At 42.5% G+C, this 21,467-nt stretch overlaps 2 protein-coding genes across 2 annotated transcripts in view; one reads left to right on the plus strand and one right to left on the minus strand.

The window, feature by feature from the left end:
• Nucleotides 1–13,206, plus strand: part of ndufaf1 (NADH:ubiquinone oxidoreductase complex assembly factor 1) — a gene marked incomplete at its 5' end in the record, with an annotated part of 36,567 nt that extends 23,361 nt beyond the window's left edge. Inside the window, 2 exon segments of the mRNA XM_067991561.1 lie at nt 4,194–6,973; nt 9,542–13,206.
• nusap1 (nucleolar and spindle associated protein 1) lies at nt 1,576–21,249 on the minus strand. The gene is made up of 12 exons (XM_067991147.1): nt 21,095–21,249; nt 19,294–19,362; nt 18,066–18,248; nt 17,760–17,955; nt 16,318–16,446; nt 15,379–15,491; nt 11,214–11,279; nt 10,450–10,655; nt 9,713–9,912; nt 7,721–7,825; nt 5,647–5,761; nt 1,576–3,536 (listed from the first exon to the last, which is right to left on the minus strand). The coding sequence occupies exons 1-12, from the start codon at nt 21,173–21,175 to the stop codon at nt 3,449–3,451; spliced, it is 1,551 nt and encodes a 516-aa protein (XP_067847248.1). The 5' UTR covers nt 21,176–21,249; the 3' UTR covers nt 1,576–3,448.
• Nucleotides 21,250–21,467: the final 218 nt, after the last annotated feature.

Consider the following 21,467-nt stretch of genomic DNA (forward strand, 5'->3'; position numbering starts at 1 on the left):
GAATTTATCTAACTCAGCCTTAAAAATATTCAATGACCCTGCCTCCACCGCTCTCTGGGAAGGGTGTTCCACAAACTCATGACCGTCAGATAAAAAATTTCTCCTCATCTCTGTCTTAAACAGGAGACCCCATATTTTTAAACTGTGGTCCCTAGTTCTAGTCTTTCCCACAAGGGGAAACATCCTCCCAGCATCTACCCCTTCTAGTCCCCTCAGGCTATGTTTCAATAAGATCACCTCTCATTCTTCTAAACTCCAGTGTATACAGGCCCAACCTTTCCTCATAAGAAAACCCCCCCTCATCGCAGGAATCAGTCAATTGAGCCTTCTCTGAACTGCCTCTAAAGCAATTATATCCTTTCTTAAATAAGGAGACCAAAACTGCACACAGTATTCTAGATGTGGTCTCACCAATGCCCTATACAACTGTAGCAAAACATCTCTACTTTTATATTCCATTTGCTTTCCTAATCACTTGCTGTACCTGCATACTAACTTTTTGTGATTCATGTACTAGGACACCCAGATCCCTCTGTACCTGAGTTCTGCAATCTCTCTCCATTTGTATAATATACTGCTTTTCTATTGCTCCTGCCAAAGTGGAAAGTTCACATTTTCCCACATTATACTCCATCTGCCAAATTTTTGCTCCTTATGTCCTCTTCACAACTTTCTTTCCTACCTACCTTTGTGTCATCAGCAAATTTAGCAACCTTACATTTGGTCCCTTCATCCAAGTCATTGATACAAATTGTAAATAGTTGAGGCCCAAGCACTGATCCCTGTGGCACTCCACTCGTTACATCTTGCCAACCTGAAAATGACCCATTTATGCCTTCTGTTTCCTGTTAGCTAACCAATCTAAGCTAATATGTTACACCCTACACCATGAGCTCTTATTTTGTGTAGTAGCCTTTGATGTGGCACCTTGTCAAAAGCCTTCTGGAAATCCAAGTACACCACATCCACAGGATACCCTTTATCCATGTTGCTTGTTACTTCCTCAAAGAACTCTAATAAATTAGTCAAACACGATTTCCCTTTCACAAAGCCGTGTTGACCCTGCCTGATTGCATTGAGATTTTAAGTGCCCTGCTAAATAATGGCTTGTAGCATTTTCCCTATGACAGCTAACTGGCCTGTAGTTTCCTGCTTTCTGTCTCCTTCCTTTCTTGAATAGGGGAGTTACATTTGCTATTTTCCAATCTGATGAGACCCTTCCAGAATCTTGGGAATTTTGGAAAATTAATACCAATGTATCTATTATCTCTGCAGCCACTTCTTTTAAGACCCTAGGATGAAGTCCGTCAGGACCTGGGGACTCGTCAGCTTTTAGTTCTAATATTTTTTTCAGAACCCTTTCCCTGGTGATTGTAAATGTTTTAAGTTCCTCCCTCCCTTTCACCTCTTGATTCAGTTATTTCTGGCGTGTTATTTGTATCCTCTATAGTGAAGACAGACGCAAAATATCTGTTCAATTCATCCGCCTTTTCTTTATTCTCCATTATCAATTCCCCAGACTCTGTTGTTGTAGGTGATGGGATTAAAGGAGAGTAACAAATGAAGGAATCCAGCTCAATTAGCAAAGTAGATTTTATTTTGTAAGGATAGGATGAAAATTGTCAAAAACAAAACTATTCAGAGGCTTTAATTACAAAGAACAGCTGGGGCTTGGATTTAAAAAAAAGTTTTCAAAAGGAGAACCTCAGCTGCTAAGAAAGAAGTTCAAAGTTGTTGCACTTTCCCTATAATCTCCTCTTCCAGTTGGCTGGTCACCCTTTCTCACCTGCTCCCCGGCAGGTGCTATTTATGCTGGGTTACATTTTCACAGGTGGTGTGTGAGCCCACAGTATGGAGCTTTGGCATTACATTCAAAGGAGAGCATCACGAGCAAGCCGGATCCTGTCCTTACCCAACATCCACACATTCAGGAGTGGGAATCTGGACAATTTTCCCTTCCCATGCCCCTGTCACCCTGACCAAGATCAAGATCAACTAACACAGACAGGGACAGCTTTAAACAGCTAACACATAATTAAAATGGCTTTGTGGTAAAAATCTACCAAAACATCAGCAAGTTTGATGTTTAGTAGGGCACCATTCCAACAGAATATGAAAGAAAATACAGCGAGTTCCAGCTCTCTGTCTGGATTTAACAGTATGAGTGGTGCAGAGGAACTTAACCATGAAAGTTCTCATAATTCTGCATAGGAATGAGGACTGACCACAAGTGAAAGAGGGTGGATGAAAGAGGTGCGCAAAGTACTTTACTGTTACAGTTCCTTTTAAGAAAGACATCTCTGCACCTTTAAAAACGTTTCAGCTTTCTGCAGAAAGCTCTATAGACAGCAAGGAAGCAACATTAGTGCATGCAATCAAACACCAACAGGACACACAGTATATACAGAGGCAAACTGCTGCAATAGGACACAGTGGGTAACATTACCCATCCTTATGGAGTTTCAGTCAGCCTAGACCAGACCCAAGGATCTTCTGTGGCACGGTAAAGATTTTAAACAAAATTAATCCCGGTACATTCTACATAACTTCAGACTGTTCGGGGCTGCAACACAATGGACAAGCCCAAAAGTAACTAAATCACCACCCCAAGAGTGCTGAAAATCTGGAGTAAAAGCAGAAAATGCTGGTACATCAGTGAGCACTCAACTATGATTGAAGGCCCCATTCAAAACTGTAACCGACCTCCCTCCCTCCCAACACAGGTGCTGATGGACCCCCTGCACATCTCCAGCACTGTGTCAATCCTCCATCCCTCAGGAAGGACCGTAACCATTTGAAAGGCCTTCAATGCAGACCGTACTACTGGAGAAAGTCCCAAGTTCTTCAAAAGTAGAAAACAAACATTTAAAAGTTGGTAATCAGGTAAATAGACAACAGGAAGCTATACATCAGATCTTTGAGCAAGGATGTATCCTGACTGAACTCTAATGCTTGCACAGGTCAAGGATGTCAAGAATCCCTCCACTATTCCTGCCACCCAGGCACAGTAAAGCTCCTTCTATTCCTCCCCACTAAATGTGCTTAACTGCACATCACCAGGGCCTCTTGTATGCAGCAGTGAGACACTTCCATGTCCCACACCAGCCATCACTTGCTGCAAGACTAAGCACTCAATAGAGGCAAATAAAATCAAGCATGCTACCTGAAAACCACACAGAATTCTAACAGTGATACTCATCACTGTGTAAGGAAATGATTGCATGTTGCAGCCTCACTTCATGTTGCTTCAGGAAGACATTTTTAACTACAAAATGTATTTAGTTTCAAGGCTAAAATTCCATGAACCAAAGCTTGGATGGACAGTGCTATATACAGAGGGAAAAACTAGAGTGTTAAAAAAATGGGATTATTTAACCATAACACATATATACAAGAAAGTACATGACAGGAAAGTACTAGAGTGGGCAGTGCAGAGCATTAGTTTCTTTCACGCCATGACCAGTCCCCGCCTTGCTCCCATCACGTGGTTCTTTCTCTCCTTCCGTTCTTCCACAAACTTCTCCCGTCGGCTCACCCTGTGACAAAACAGTTCAGGTTACAATCCCCAACACAGTTAAACACCCAGCGTAACAGGGTCATATCTATGCTCCAGCGTAATCAGTAAGTCGAGCCATGCAGGTCACAAAGGCTCAGCCACGACATCACTAAAGAGGGTACAATGTGCCTCAGAGCTCCTGGGCTAGGCAGGAGGGGTGAGGGGGAAGAGGGGTGTGGCAACCAGCCAAAGATCACATCCTGATCATTATCTAATGACCCCTGCTGTAAATTGCATGTGAATGTGGAGTGAACGTACAGCGTAGCTGTGATTTCTCCCACAGTTGAACAGCCTGCCACCACTCAGTCTAGGCTCACACAGAGCTGGGCTTTGTATTGCAAAGTAACATCATCCATGGATTTACACAACTAGCAAGTCAACTTCAGCTGGGGGTGGGAAAAAAGGAATCCTCTCCCACCACCCTAAAAAAGATTTCAAACCTCCAAATAAATATTAAGGGACCAACTGACAGTGTTACCAAAAAGCATGTTAAACTGCTGTGTGTAGCTACACTGGGGCAATTATTGGATCCGACAACTGACATGAATCATTACCCAGCGAACAACCAATTGAAACACTAAATCAGTGCAGTCTACTCACTTAAATTGATGCTTTTCTCTCTCTCGTTTCTCCACAGACTATCCCCCAGGTAACCGAAAACACGCTAGGACTCTCCCTGTGGGACAAGCACTCCTGCTGATGAACCGCTGACATGAGGAACGTGCTATTTCTCCACAGGCACAGAATTCTTTTGCTTATTTCTTGGAGATGCCCCAGTTGAAGTTTGAAATGCATGCATTATTCTGTTCACTTCTGAGTTTGTTCTTACACCAGCACTGATCCTGACCTCAAACACAATAATACTTAACAGAAAGACAAAGCAAAGGGTCCACACACCCAGTTTACCAGATTCTGAAAGCAGCACATTAGCAATACTAGAAAACATTAGTACCTGGAACGGTACTAAGGGGTGGCTGTGGTAATCTTTGCCTGTTTGCTCCCCACCAATTATATCCGCTCCCCCTTGCTGGGATATGGTTCCATGGATGTTAGCCCCTCTCTAGTACCACCAAGTGGCCAGTCTTCATGTATAAGGTTAGAAAGGCAGCTTATTTTACAGCATGATCTTCACAGCCAAATCTCATGCTGTCCTCACCATATATCTATGTATGTGCAGATTCAAGAAGGACAATGATCAAGAGCAGGAAACTGGCTGGATTGTTGCTGTCTGCCAAAACCAACTCAGCCCAACAGACAGAGGACTGAGCTTCTAGTCTGTGTGCACTGGGTGCCATTAGGCAGACTTGCATTGAACGTATCCGTAAGCAGAGGTCGTCAACTCAAAATCCCATCTTAATGCAGACTGAAAATTTGTATTTGTCTAGTCTTAGCTTGATGGCTGCCCCTTTAAATCCAGTCACAACATAATATACACGTTTAAAAACCAGCTGAAGTAAAAAAAAAAAAGACCCAACTTGATGCAAATATTGAGAAGACATTTCAAACTATTGGCTGGAGGACATAGCCAAGCTACTTTCAAACAAACGCAGACTGTGTAATTTGTTCAGTTATGTGTACGATACCCAGTTATTGTCAAATGTGGTCGATAGTTATTCAAATCCAGGGAGATATTTGAACAAACAAGAGCAGAGCTGAGTTGGTTTGGTATTGTCCAGAAGACAGTACAAATCTGTATCAGTTTCTACAAAGATAAGAAACAACGACGTGTATCAAAGAATTCTACAAAATAGCAGAGTATTTAGATTGTGACCGTTTCTTGTTTTACTTTTGAGAAGCCAAACAGAAGGATTCCTATTGTAAATATATTAGTTATTCACTTTTTGTAAAAAGAATTAATTCAGTTAGTCGTTTAAATGTTACAGCGAGGTCCAGTTGTGATGATCTACCATTTATCAAAGACCGGAGAGCGATCTTATTAACTCCAGTAACTAAAGCAATGAGCAACAAGGTCGTTCGCATTGTCACCAAAAGCTTAAATAGGTATCAAGACTATTAAGGGTATTTGAAGGCTCAAGGAGAACGAACCAGGTTACGAGACACTCGCGTCCAGTAATGGATCAAACTCTCACCTGGTCTGTAACTTCGGCTGCTTATGATCCTTTTTGTGAGAATAGGCACTCGTATCCAGTGATTTACTTTGATCCATGTTGTTCTCTTTCATCTCCCCCCAAGTTTTCAGCTTCCCTACAAGACAAAATTAGTCATTAGGCAGAGCAAGTCAGCGGCGATTCAGAACTGTTCAAGTGGACTTGCAGTCCAAATTAAAAACAAAATTAACCGTGAACCCATGACACCAACTAATGGAACTCTGCGACATTCCACAAATGGGGACTCCTTGGTCTCAGCCTATTTCAGATCTGCTCCAACGTAGCTATACAGTCTCCAGAGCACAGAAGGATGGTATGGGGATAAGTCAAGTCACCCCACTCCCTCTGTTGGAAATATACAGTTCATCTCACCACTTTCCCACCCACGATTGGGAGTCAACACCACGATAGGTCCGCTGCGGCTGGAGTGTATTGCGCTACCCCACAGAGCTGAGTAGTTCTAGTGGGACTCAAAGTTAACGTTGGTGAGCAGGTGCTGCTTGTTGGCAGTGCTTCTCCCATCACTTCACTGAAGATTGGGAGGAGCTGATAGGGGTTAGATTTATCCTGTTTTTTGTGGATAAGACATACCTGGGCAATTTTTCACATCGTCAGGTAGATGCCAGTGTCATAGCTGTACTGGAACAGCTGGGTTGGGGACTGGCTAGCTCTGGTGCACAGCTGTTCAGCACGACAGCAGAGATATCAGGGTCCATAGCCTTTGCCGTGTCGAATGTACTCAGCCACTTCTTAATGCAGTGATCCGAATTGGCTGGACACTATGATGGAAGGGACCTCAGGAAGAGGCCAACAATCCACTTGGCACTTTGAACTGATTATACTCGCAAATACATCAGCCGTATCTCCTGCACGCACATGCTGGGCTCCACCATGGTTTAGATGGGGATATTCATGGACCATCCTGTTTCTGTTGGTCAGTAACAGACTGGGCTTAGGGACCCCTCCTCCCTCAAAGTACTTTCAGGGTTACTGGAGTTTTAACCAGCTACAACTTTGCATCCCATGAACACAAAGCACTGGTCAGCTTCCTGCCATTAACAGATCTAGGATCTCACCCTACTTGCAGGGATCCTTGGACCTGGGTGGGAAGGATCCCAGCTCAGTTACAGAGGCTAGTGAAAAGCACACATGGGCATTGAGTGAAGAAAGGATTGGGCTTGGCCATTGTTACTGTTGGAAGATAACATGTAGACATTTACTGTCTAGGAGTCGGACATGGAGAATGGCCGCTTGGTTGAGGTACCAGAGGGCTGTTGACACCTGAGGATTTGAAGCCCAGCAAGAGTAGGTAATGCTAAACCTCTACAAATCATTGCTTAGGCTGTAGTTAGAATATTGTATCCAAAATGGGGCCCCTTACTTTAGGAAGGATGTCACGGCCAGAAGAGATTCACCAAGATGATCACAGAGATAAGAGTCTTTAGTTTTAAAGGACAGACTAGAGAAACTCTTCATTAAAAGAAAAGGTTAAGAGGAGATCTGATAGAGATGTTCACAATTATGAGGGTTCAAATCAGGAAAAGCTTCTCACTGGTTGGTGAGTCAGTAACTAGAGGGCATAAATTTAAGATCATCAAAAGAACAAAGTTGAGTATATTCAAGGCTGAGATAGATAGACTTTTGGACTCTAGGGTAATCAGGCAGGAAAGTGGAGTTGAGGTTGAAGATCAGCCACGATCTGATTGAATGGCAGAGCAGGCTCGAGGGGCTGTATGGCCTACTCCTGCTCCTATTTCTTATGTTCTTAAATGTAGAGATTAGGAGGATTAAGACAAGGAATGTTCTACCAGAAACAGTGATGGAAGCAGAATCCATTATAGCTTTTAAAAGGGAAGTGGATAAATATTTGAAGATGACAATTTAAAAGATAATGGGATTAAATGGATAGCTTTTTTAGAGTCAATACAAGCACAATGGACAAAGTGGCCTCCTGTGCTGTAAAGTTCTAGGATTTTAACTGAAAGCTTTGCCAATACATGTACTTTGACCTCAGAGGGAACTTTACTAACATTCAGTTGAAGTGATGCACACTGACCTTTGTGTGGCTTGTATCGAAGAGGGCGAGACAAGCTTGCCTTCAGGTCGAACTTTTTGTTGGTCCCAGGAGTTGTGCTGCCAGAGAACCGATATGGAGTAACCACTGAAACCAGATAAGAACTCTCAGTGAGACCATGAAAAACAAACAATCTTCAAGTAAAATTAAATCATACAGTGCCCCACCCACCCTCTGCAGCTAACAGACTCCTTTTACTCAAAGTCCTGTGCTCTGAGTAACTCAGGAATTGGACAAATAGAAATCTTTTCATAATTCCAAAGTGGAGAAAAGCCCTGGTATCTGTAGAGTGAAGAATTCCTCTACCTGCTACAGTGGAGTTTTTTTTCTCTCCACCTCACCCTTTCCTTAGTCCTCCCCTGAAGATGCTTCCTCTAGCTGGTGTATGGTCCAGTGGGTGCTGGCAGTCCTCACAGCACCCCTTTGGGCTAGCCAAGAGTGAGCAGCAAGCTATTTGACCATGGGGACATTACAGCTAAGTCTGATTTTCTACCTGCCGAGCCAGAGGCCAATTGTAACAGCTAACCCAGTAGGGGGCTTGGGATTTCATAGAAACAGGAGGAGGCTGCTCAGCCTCTCTAGCCTGCTCCATCGAGACCTTCTGGTTTATACGGCTCAGTTATACCTGGTGGTGGTTATACCCAATTCCAGAGTTTGCAATCTCAATCGTAGCAGAGACTGCAAACAGGCAGAAAGCAAGGCAAGACTGATTAGTGGGAGAGAGTGCCAGCACTTGTGCTCAGACACGACTCAGGGTTGCTGCTTGGAGATGCACCCTGTCAATCACAGGCCCCAGTTAGGCTGACTAATTAAAATTTGAGTGCAACTTTATTCAATGGAAAGCAGGGAATCGACACGAAAACTGAGAAAGTATCCAGAGTATAAACCCCAAAAAATCTAAGTCCTAAATTTGTTGTTTACTAGTTTGACCTCAAGTCCCCTTGATCTTCTCTCAATTTAGTTTGAAGTAATTTTCCAGATTTATCTTTTCCAAGTCTAGAAAATTACCTCTCATGACACCTTTAAAAGGCAGAAAAGCCCAGTTTTCTCCAATCGTTCCTCTTAATTCAGACCATTAACTCTTTATTTTGCCTCCTGTGTTCTGGTGCACACACTAAAATTTGACCACGATGTTCTCTGACTTGTACTCTACTGTTTTGGCTATGTATTGGCCTTATTGGTTACTGCAGCGTTGGTTGGACATGCTTAAAGTCACATCTACCAAGATTTGAACACCAATGGAGTACACACTTTGTCCATTTTTCCTTCCTATGTGCGGAACTTTAAATTTCATCTGCCATTGTTCTGCCTATTTACATATTTTGTCCAACTCATTCTGTAATTGTGAGCTACCACCTCTGCTTCCAATGCCCCATGTAGTTTGTTCAAATTTGCAGATGCTGCCAATTAGCACTGAGTTTAAGTCCAGGTCATTGATAAAAGTTAGTAACGGTCCCAACACCAATCCCTGGGGCACCCCATTAAGTGTCTGCTCCCTTACATAACACCTCAAACAAGTACTCGTATTCCCTATCTACAACCAACTTCTTATCCATTCCCAGGATTTAACATGAATCCCCACAGCTTTGAGCTTAAATAATAGCCTTTCATGTGGAACTTGGAAATCTAGTCTACGTCTCAAGCTTTCTACTTGGGATGTCAGTTCCTCAAAGAAGTTAAGCATGGTCAAACAGGATCATCCCCTTCTGAATGCATAGTGACTGTTGCTTCTTTGGCTATTATTATACAGCAACTGAGGAAGTTTACTCCCGATGATCAATTCCATTATTTTACATGTTCCAGGTGGATCTCCAATCAAAGGAGCCATTGGATACCAGAAACTGAAGGTCTCTATAGGTCTCACACCATTGCAATTTCAATTCATTGATCATGAGTGCCAGATATTCAGCACTGCTAAGGTGTAGCATACAAAACCAAAACACACAACCAAACTGGACACTACTGAAACAGCACCTTTAGCCTGGGTAGGGTTAGTAGTGCTAGTGTCTGTTGGTTTTTCTTTCTGGCCTTCAGGTATCTTGGGTCCCACTGGTTTGACTTTTTTCACCTCTTCAGTGCCCGGAGTACTGGGCAGTTCTGTGTAGGGTGACATCCTGGCTGGAGTCTTCACCACAGAGTGTTTGTTCTCATTGTCCTTGGTAGTATCTGTAAACCTGAACACCAAAATGTACAATGAAATCCACACACATATGGGAGGGGGGGAATAGGAGGAGGAGAGTGTCGAAAAAGAGGGGCATAACATTGAAAAATTAGCACAATGAGAAATAAATAGGGTCAAGTACAACACTCCAACTGTAGATAGGTTTTCACTTCATACACTTTCTATTCCTTAAAGCTTATAAAGACAGGAAGTCTACTGAACTGGTACAATATTCAAGGACAAAGTACATGGAACTGGATTTGAAATCACACAAGAGCTCAATAATTGTCATGGACTCATTCTATTAGTCAGGATGGACTCTCACAGAAAGATATCAAGAGTCTGAACGCACCTTGCTACATAATTTGCACTATGGGGTTGTTGGGGCCAATCTGGGCTGATCTATAATCTGAGGTTCCAGAAATGGAGTACCAACTTAGTGAAGTAAGTCAGTGGAAGAACAGCCCAAATAGGCCCTTCATTAACACAGTGTTAAAATAGCAGCCCAAAGCTTCCTCTGGATCTTGCTGAAAGTGGCTGAGGACATTACCTCACATTCATCTTGGTGACAGAGCACACAGAAGGATTGAAGACTGATTTTTCATTCAAGGTGCTGGCGTTGGCTGCGGCAACAGAGCTACGCAGTGATTTGCGCCGGTTGGCGGGTGTGGATAATCGAACAATTTTTGCTGTCTGTTGTGCTGGGCTAAATAAAGAGGGTGTGCTCTTCAGATCTTGTGGTCCATTCATGGACTTCTAAGAAAAAGAGAGGGGGAATGATTATAAACTGATTGTGCTAAATACAAGCTTATAAAGGAGAATATCATAAGCATAAAACTGCACCCCGATCAAACTTGCACACGATATAATTTTGAATCGAGTATAGTTTCAGTTCCTGCCTATAAAATGTATTGAAGTTGTGGACAATGTTCCAACATGGAAGTAAGTGAGGTAGAAGAAGGTGGCACAAGACGACTCAACTTGTGTCTCTTCCATTCGCCCACCACCCCCCCCCCCGCCCAAGTATCTGCTCAGCCAGTAAACTAAGCCAGCTAGTCGCACAACCCCACCCAGTCAGATATCACATAGCAGGGTCTCACCTAAACAGATTTGAACCGTTTACAATGTCTGCCAATAAGTGTTTCAGCACTTCCACTATCCCCGATAATTTTCATGGGAGTTAAGTGTAATTTTCTATCAATGCAATATAGCCTTTTCACTTGATCTTTTTTAAATTAGCATTACAGACTGAGCACTGGGGTAGATAATCAAGGTTCCTGCAAGTGGATTTTCAATTCCAATAATCCTTCTTACCTTCATATTGCTGTCTGGAATCTTGATTTTGGATGCTTTCTGAGGGAGGGAGTTTTCAGCTAACATCTAAATGAACAGAAAATCAGGTCAGTGTACTTCAGAAAGCAGCAAACATTTAAGTGACAAAGCTAACTCTGCATTAGCACCTTATGCTGGGACAACTATATAATGGGTTACTAAAGGATTTTCCTGAAGCAATTAATACCAGTGGTTAATTGGCATTTAACTCCTTATTGAAAATTCAAAAATTCATCTCAGACTATATGAAATGTTCAAAGTGTGGAATAAATATGACAGGAAGAGGGAATCAATATGAAATCTAGCCATATGTTCAGAGAATTTCAATGGAGTAGAGGAAGAGTGGTCTGAGGTAAAGACACTCAGGTAAGAAAAGTCAGAAGCACAAATGGGATTCTGAGTTTTACATACAGTCCATTGAATACAAAAGCAAGGAGGCAATGAGGAATTGGAACAAAGTATTGGTTAGGCCTTGGTGTACTGTGTGCAGATTTGGGCACCCCATTACAGGAAGGATATTGGAGTCTTGGAAACGGTGCAACATAGATCGACTAGGATGGTACCAGGGATGATGAATATTATGAAACTTAAAACTTTACTGCTGTATTCTCTGATGCAGGGATGTGATAGAAATGTTCAAAATTATGAAATTTTGGGATGGTAAACAGTGAAAGACTATTTCCATTGGTTGATAAATCAGTAACATGTGGGTATAAATGTAGAATTAATACTAGAAGCAGGTTTAAAAAAAATTATTTTCATGCTAAACAGTGGCTATTGAAGCAGAATCAATCACAACATTTAAGAGAGAATTAGAATAAAAATATTAAAAGGGTTTGGGGACAGCGCAGTGAAATGGAAATTAGAGTCAATAGACTCAATGTGGAGCCAGCATCAGCACAGGCACTGTGGGCCCATAATGTACCAAAATTAGTGATTTTATATTTCTGTAACTAATTCTAATTAGATACCATAGAGAAAATGAAAGGTCAGCATGAAAACCAACATATGCTATAACTTGTCAATTTAAATTTATTGAATCTTTGTACCCGGGGTCATTAGTAAAACATCTGAAGTTGCTTCACACAGAGAAACAGACTCCAAGCTGTAAAAGAACTAGGTGAATGAAAGTATATGTCATAAGATTTGAAGCAGCTTTTGAAAGCATATAGAGAAGTAATAAAGTGGAATGGTTTAAGGAGGCAGTTTCAGAGAGGAGAGCTGTGAGGAGTGGTGTGCACAGGATAGCAGATTTGGAGGATAGAAAGGTTCCAGAGGCAGCTATCTTGTAATCTTTCCATTTCCTTCAGGAAGCTAAATCAGTCATATTCTGTAGTACTGGGATAATGAAATGCAATCTAGGACAAGTGAAAAATCCCAAACTTGGCATTTGTCCATTCTGTTCACTTTCCCAGACCAGTCACACACCAATTAAGCTACTTTTCTGTCCCCCTCAGGTGCCCACATGGGTTTCATGTTTCCACAGTGCATTGCACTCATCACAGAGTGGTAGGGCATATTCTTCAATAACAGGACAAGTAATTGGGTCGCATTTGAAGTCTGCCCGTCACATTTTCCTGATCATTACTGGATACGATGCCATGAGTCCCAGCTGCTTTCCTGGATTATGTCCTATGGCCACCTGTAGACACACAGTTAGCAGGCTGTTTGACCACAGAAAGTATCGCAGTTAAGCCCAAATCCTGTCATTATCCAACATTCACAAACGCTCATTTCCCATCAGTGGTCACTGTACAGACATCAGCAGTAGGAACTCTAGCCGAGCGAGGGGCTGAGATCATCTGAAGCAGCCCCGCTGAGATCAGCAAACACTGCACTGAACATGAAAGGAACCTGGTCCTTCGGGTCTGCATGGCTAGGTACCACAGAATGTGGTACACTTACTTGCTAAACCAGAATTTACATGTAGAGATATCTGAAAAACAGCAATTAAATGAAAAGACTGCCAAGTAAATTCTTTTGTACATTTGATCCCCAGGAGTAAGGGGAACACACACTCGTTTGGGAATTAATTTTACAACTTATGGGCTGTTTTCCTACATGGCACGACTGGCATGGACGATGCCCTGGTGGCTGCGCACATGGAATCTCAGGTTTCCGAGTGCACGTACATTATGCTGCATATGATTTCCTACTGTCAGAAACTGTACTCAACCCAAGAGCTTCTACAAGTATGTAAAAAGGAAGAGTAGCAGCAAAAGTAAACGTTGGTCCCCTAAAGGCTGAAACAAGAGAAATTATAATGGGGAAAATCAGGAAATGGCAGAAGCGTTAAACAAATATTTTGTATCTGTCTTCACAGTAGAAGACACAAAAAGCATACTAAAAATAGTGGGAAACCAAGGGGCCAAGAGTGCGGAACTTAAAAGTAACTAATATCAGTAAAGAAAAAGTACTGGAGAAATTAAAGGGACTAAAAGCTAACAAATCCCAGGACCTGATGGCCCACATCCCAGGGTTCTAGAAGAGGTCACTGCAGAGATAGTGGATGCATTGGTTGTGATCTTCCAAAATTCCCTAGATTCTAGAACAGTCCCAACAGATTGGAAGGTAGCAAATGTAACTCCGCTATTCAAGAAAGGAGGGAGAGAGAAAACAGGGAACTACAGGCCAGGTTAGCCTGACATCAGTTGTCGGGAAAATGCTGGAATCCATTATAAAGGAAGTGCTAACAGGGCACTTAGATAATCATAATATGATTAGACAGAGTCAACATGGTTTTATGAAAGGGAAATCGTGTTTGACAAATTTAGTAGCGTTTTTCAGGGCAGATAAAGGGGAACCAGTGGATGTAGTATATTTGGATTTTCAAAAAGGTATTCGATAAGGTGCCACATAAAAGGTTGTTACACAAGATAAGGGCTCATGGGGTTGGGGGGAACATATTAGCATGGATAGAGGATTGGTTAACGGACAGAAAACAGAGAGTAGGTATAAACGGGTCATTGTCAGGTTGGCAGGCTGTAACTAGTGGAGTGCCTCAAGGATCGATGCTTGGGCCTCACCTATCTACAATCTATAGTAATGACTTGGATGAAGGGACCAAGTGTAACGTATCCAAGTTTGCTGACGATACAAAGCTAGGTGGGAAAGTAAGCTGTGAGGAGGACAGAGTCTATAAAGGGATATAGACAGATTAAGTGAGTGGGCAAGAAGGTGGCAGATGGAGTATAATGTGGGGAAATGTGAGATTATTCACTTTGGTAGGAAGAATAGAAAATTTTTTAAATGGTGAGAAACTGTTAAATGTTGGTGTTCAGAGAGACTTGGTGTCCTCGTATAAGAAACACAAAGTTAGCATGCAGGCAATTAGGAAAGCAAATGGCACGTTGGCCTTTATTGCAAGGGGGTTGGAGTATAAGAGTAAGGAAGTCTTACTACAATTGTACACAGCTTTGGCGAGACCTCACCTGGAGTACTGCGTACAGTTTTGGTCTCCTTATCTAAGGAAGAATATACTTACCTTGGAGGCAGTACAACGAAGATTCACTAGATTAATTCCTGGGATGAGAGGGTTGTGCTATGAGATTGTGTAGAATGGGCCTATACTCTCTGCAGTTTAGAAGAATGAGGGGTGTTCTCATTGAAACATAAGATTCTGAGGGCGCTTGACAGGGTAGATGCTGAGAGGTGGTTTTCCCTGGCTGGAGAACTAGAGGGCATAGTCGCAGGATAAGAGGTCGGCCATTTAAGACTTAGATGAAGAGGAATTTCTTCATTCAGAGTTGTGAATCTTTGGAATTCTCTACCCCAGAGAGCTTTAGATGCTGAGTCGTTGAGTATATTCAAGGCTGAGCTAGATAGATTTTTGGACTCTAAGGGAATCAAGGGATATGGGGATCGGGCAGGAAAGCAGAGTTGAGGGTGAAGATCAGCCATGATCTGATTGAATGGCGGAGCAGGCTCAAGGGGCCATATGGTCGATTTCTGCTCCTATTTCTTATGCCCATGTTGCAGATGGGCACAACCAGCAGACAAGGGTCCACGCTGTTAGCACTCGCCATAAAGTGGCCCCTCAAAAGGAGGGCAATACAGATCACCCATTTATTAAATAGACAGTTTGAGGATAGCGCACATAGCTGAAGAGGTAAAGGCATCACTGCACTGTGTAGTTCTCTAGACTTACCTTGACCTGTTTGATGGAGTTACCAAAAGCTTCAATGCGTTTCCGTTTCCGTTCAACGTACAAGTCAATTGACTCCATCTTGTTGAAACGGGCTTGATGAATCTTTTTCCAGTCTAGGGATACCAAATATTACACAGAATTAGCACCACACAGATCCCAGAATTCCAACCACCAACACACTGATCCCAGAATTCCAACTATCACACTGCATTATTAACACACTGATCCCAGAATTCCAACTGTCACACTGCATTATTAACACACTGATCCCAGAATTCCAACTATCACACTGCATTATTAACACACTGATCCCAGAATTCCAACTGTCACACTGCATTATTAACACACTGATCCCAGAATTCCAACTATCACACTGCATTATTAACACACTGATCCCAGAATTCCAACTGTCACACTGCATTATTAACACACTGATCCCAGAATTCCAACTATCACACTGCATTATTAACACACTGATCCCAGAATTCCAACTGTCACACTGCATTATTAACACACTGATCCCAGAATTCCAACTATCACACTGCATTATTAACACACTGATCCCAGAATTCCAACTATCACACTGAATTAGTAACATACGGATCCTATGAGTCTCTTAGGTGGCACCTTATCAAAGGCATTCTGAAAATCCATGTATACCACATCCATTGCATTGCCTTCGTTACTCAAATTTACTAAAAAGGTGAGGGATGTCAGTAGAGGGAACTGGGAGGTCTTTTACTCTTTGCATTCAGTGTCAGCATCAAGCATTCCCAGTGTCAGGTACACCACAGATTAGATACAAGATAGGATAATCTTGACACTAGCACAGCAAGGCATCTCACATTGCCATTCCAGCCTATACTGTTGTACACAATTTCCTAATATCAAACTACTTCTTTGCTTTACACAGAGAAACAATCACAAATATTTTCTTACCAGGAGTGACGTGGTTTAATCCAGCTTTTCCACCTGCAATGGGAGATTTGAGTACAGTTTTCCTGGCTGCCCCAACATAACGTGGAATTTTGCCACTTGGGAAGACCGTCTTCGATTGGGCAGCAGTTCCTAAAGTAAAGACAGGACCAATAACTAACCACTGGCCCAAATGTGAGACTGTTTTAATGTTTCCTCACTGTTAAATCAAGATTTCTTACACCGTTTTTTTACTCCAACTCATTCTCTCCCAGGATCTCAAAACAACATCAGATCTATAAGTTTTTCTTTCATCCTAAAAAACTACAGCTGCCTAGCATCATCGTTACCAGATTCTGAGGGGTGAAACAGCAAAAACTGGGAGCATGGGGAGAAAAAAAAAAAACAGAAAATACTTGCAACTAAGGAAACTTCCTTCTTAGCCAGCAAGCATACAAATTACCACTGGCATAGTTCTCGGGACTCCTCTACTATTGTCTGACAGCACCCAAAAGCTGCAGCATTCCATTGTTTTTTTGGGAGGTTTGGTCAGTATGCCTGGTTGAATTTTTGAACTTCACATCATAACTGCTTGCCATTGTTGAGATCAGCATCTCCCAACTATTCTCACTCTGGGAGCTGGACTTACTACAGAAGAAACAACTGGGACACAGTTATAATTTTAAGGTGATGTGTGCAATTTGTTACTGGGTTCCAGACTTCACAAATTGTTAACCTCAGGAGGTAAACAAATTAGTCGAATTTGATCAACAGTTTTCAAAAACTCTAGACTTTCTCCCCTCCTCGCCTCAGGGGCATCTCAGCCAAGCCCAACCCCTGTCTTCACCTGACATCCACACATGACCATAGAGCAAGCGGTCTGGTCTTCTAGGATTTCTTGACACCAGGTTACACTGCTTGCTATCTCAGAGTGTGGATGCCGGGCGGACAAGAAATTCACGGACCCAGGTATTCACATGTCATACATGAAGGACCATCTTCAGCAATGAGGGGCAAACCATTAACATATGCACACATCCCACCAGGGGTCACTAGCTGATTCTTTTCACTCCCTAGCCCAAGGGCTCTGATCCAGTGGGGACCAGCTAACTCAGTACAAACTAAAGATGGAATTTGGGACATTTTGGTCTATTTGGCAGTTTTTGAATTAGGAGCTGCCTTGAAAAGTGACGGACCAAGTGCTTCCACCTTCATCAAGTAAAGCAGAAGTGTGCACATTTTTCATTTACTTTGTAAGGCCTGAATCGGTTGATTAAAATCTTTTTGTTTCTATACACACACACACTAGATTCATTTGAGAGTAGATTCAGTTTCTTAAAAATAAATGCAAGAACAAAGGTCAATTGAACTATCCATTCCAACAACATGTTAACAATTATATTCCGAAGAATCCTTGACCCCTTTGAGCATGCATGCAATGGGGTTAAATAATTGTCCAGCACTACCTTTGGATGTGCTGGCTTCTCTCTCAGGTGGTAAATGTGTGCACGGAGTCACAGCAGCACTCCCATCAGTCACACTTCCTATACTTTCAGCCCCAGTTTCCATGGAAAGCTCAAATTCTGCACGCCGTTTTCTTTGTCTCCTCTTGGAGTCTGACCCCTCTGTGTTTTGGCACTTCTCCGAAAGAGGTGAAGACTCCTACACAAGTATTTCATAATTAAAACAGTATCACAACAGATAAAAAAAGTTCCATGTTAGACAGCAAGACAGTGTGTGAGCAGTAAGTCAAGCAGTAGATATGTTTATACCGTTGAAGGCTGTTCATTTTCAGAGGTTGTGACGGCCTGCAGGTGAACAGATTCATTCTGATTTCCGTTCTCCCCTCCCTTGCTTTTATTCGGCAGCCTCCCTTTGCCCCGTCGTTTAGTAACGCAAGAGTCTTCCCCCTTTTCCACATCAGTGGTACTACATTCATTAGTTCCTTCAGTAGCCTGCAAACAAACAAGTCAGCATAAAATGTAAATATGCTTCAGGAACACAAATCAATAGTGTACAATAATAATTCTGCTTTACAAGCAGGTAAAGTTCCTTGTGCTCCACGACAACACTCAAAACGTGGCAGGTTTCACATTCTACTCACTAAAGCCAAGGGCCACATGCAGCCTCTGCTCGGCGTAACTGCTGCTACATTGGCTGGGCCCCCGTTCACTACCCACCCAACTTTAGCAGGCCATCAGAGCTTAGTCAGTTTTGTTACCTCGCCTCTCAAGTCTCAGTGAGAACACAAGGAAAAACTATTAAGAAGCAGCAGCATCTATAGAGCAAGCAAAAGAGCTCCAGGTGGATTCCACACTGGCTCCTGAAATATTCCTACCAAAGATAAGCAGAAATAACAGCACGTGGACTCCCACCAAGCATAGTAGGTAAACCAGCGGTACAACACACAGTAACAGGTTATTAGAGGGCTAGCCCTATTAATGTAGCATCATAGGCTTTCAATATTAGCCTAGCCATTATGGATTGTCAGAAACACATTCTCTGATTGCGGCATCATTCAATACCACTGAAAGATACTGAGCAGAGATGGCAAAATCTCAAACACCAAATTGGCAAAGCATTGACTAAACCCTTCCATGCTCATGTAGAACCACAGTTTGTGCTGTTCCAGTAAGTTGTTATGCACACACTTTAAAGAAGTGTAAAACTACGCTATTTGAAACTTGAGTCTGTTTATATGCCTGGGGCTGAGTGATGCTCTAAATATTGCAGACAGCTGACTACCTCCATTGTCTCATACATTCATTGCACATCCTATGATACAATTATCCATTATTTCCACACTTATGCAGCAACTGGACAAGATAAGAGTGTCAGACTTCCACCCTCTCTGGGTCTCGGCCCTATTCAGATGGTTGGTCCATAGAGGAACAGGAGTGAGCCATTCAGCCCCTCGATTTTGACAGCACTGACCATAAAAATTAAATGCAACAATTTTGACGCTTTCTTCGTTTGTAAATTTTATTTTCACATTCCTACCTTCAGAGCAGCGTCGCCCTTCTGCTCCTGTTGGAAATGTTCTCGCAAATGTTTCAGCAACTTATCAGCCTGTGTTTTAAAAATGGATAAGTCAAAGGCTGTAGACCGGAACAGAGGTATCAAGCAACTTCAACAGAGAAAGTTTTTCACATTTTACAAATACAATCATCACAGCAACCATATGTAATGTTTGCAGACAACTCCCTTTAGAACAGTCGCAAACAATCTTAAAATACCGGGTGCTTATCACCTACAGCCTGAAACTAAAATGATGAAACTGTTTGGGCTGACCCGTTTACTTAACATTTAGTTTTTGTAACCTTACATCGAAACTACAGCACAGAAACAGGCCATTCGGCTCAACTGGTCTATGCCAGCATTTATGCTCCTCACAAGCCGCCTCCCTCCGTTCCTACTTCATCTAACCCGATCAGGATTAATAGAACACAGATCCATATTCGCAGAACATTACATGACATAACTCCCATGCATTGCTAAATGATTCGATGCCCAACTTACCATGGAAGGTCCACTGGTGATATTAAAAATGGGACCGTTACTGTGCTCAGGCATCACAGCCTTAATATAATATAAACAATCCTGAAAGTGCTGGGTGCTTCTTTGCCGCAACCTGAAACTGACAAATACATTCCCATCTGCAAAGTTCCCAACAAATAAACTCTGATTAACTCGAGTCTGTGGCCTTAAAGGGAAACAGGTTCATTTGAGCAGAATACTACATGATATAACAGTCGTGCTTAGAAAACAGCACATGAGCTAAAGGAGCTTTGCTTTAACTATAAAATCTACCTACGCTAAACTATAGAACAAAAGAATACTTTCAATACCACGCCAAACACTCAGTTTAATTCTTTTGTACACAAATGTTTGGATATATATTATCCTTACGCGGTCCTGTCATCAACTTTAAGTTAGTTCGATATTTTTAAAGTTTTATATCCAAAGGCTTATATAGCACAAATTATAATGGGGACTGTAGATCGAATTAGATTACTAGATCCTTAAACCTGCAAAACATGTTTTTCGTCTTAAGACTTCTCAGTTTCAAATACACTAACCTAAATTGGCCATTCCGCTACTCGTAGCTACACTGTGCTCATGCGCTATTGACAAATGATTATTATAATACTGCAAGATAAAAATATACTAAGAAACTTGAATTGTCCGTGTTTATTCTACCTTTGAGCTAGTTAGGCAATATAATATTGGGCTACTTTCAGGTTAGTATATGACTGACTTTGGGCTACAAACATATTTGGATTGCTGGCAACCCTGTTGTTGTCCATCACATGGAACAATACTCCAGTTCAGTTATCTCTACCACGTCCCCTCAAACACAACATAAATCACATTCAGTGCCGCTAAGCTTGTTGGCATATTGGTACCAATAACTTGCAACAAAAATGGGTGTCATTCTAGCAGATTTTATTATTTAATGCACTTAATTCAACTCTCAGCACGTAGTGTTTCACAGGTAAAAATATTCTCCACAGGCACAGCTCATGGTGGGGGGGGGGCGGGGGTTTCTGACCAAAGAGCTCAAACCTACCATGACACTGAACACACACCCATGTACACATGGAGCAGCTTGAAGATAAGTTCCTCACGTTCCCCACCCCCCGGTCCCTATAATGCGTCTGTGATCAGGGTAATCGCTGAAATATTGGAGTTAGTAACCTCAGTACACATTGCAGGAGGCGCAGCCTCCCCGTCTCTCCTGAGGTATAACGGGCAGCAGAGCCCACTTCCCTGTAACTCGTTACCGCTCTCCCCTCCTCACCTTCAGGTTGGCCTTCAGTCCGCAACGCTTGGCGAGTTGCTGCAGCTCGGCGTACCTCAGGCGCTCCAGCTCCCGCTCCATGGCCGCTCGCCTCCCGTCCCGCGCTCGCCAACCGTCACCGCGCGGGTTTGAATTTTTCCTCCCAACCCGACCATTGGCTCGAAAAAACATGTCGTCAAAAATGTTGATTTGCACAACAGCGTTTCTATTGGTTTAATAATCTCTTTCTTTTCCCGCCCCCCCCCCCCCAGACAACCTCGCAACCTATGGAAGTGCAGAACTCGTTGAGTGACACTAGCCATGGCCAATCATTTTGATAGTAGGGTGGGTTTAAGCTATTACATCATCTTCAGAGATCCAATGAGATCGTCAC

Source organism: Heptranchias perlo, chromosome 10 (genome assembly GCF_035084215.1).
Source record: "Heptranchias perlo isolate sHepPer1 chromosome 10, sHepPer1.hap1, whole genome shotgun sequence".
In the NCBI taxonomy this organism is placed as follows: domain Eukaryota; kingdom Metazoa; phylum Chordata; class Chondrichthyes; order Hexanchiformes; family Hexanchidae; genus Heptranchias; species Heptranchias perlo.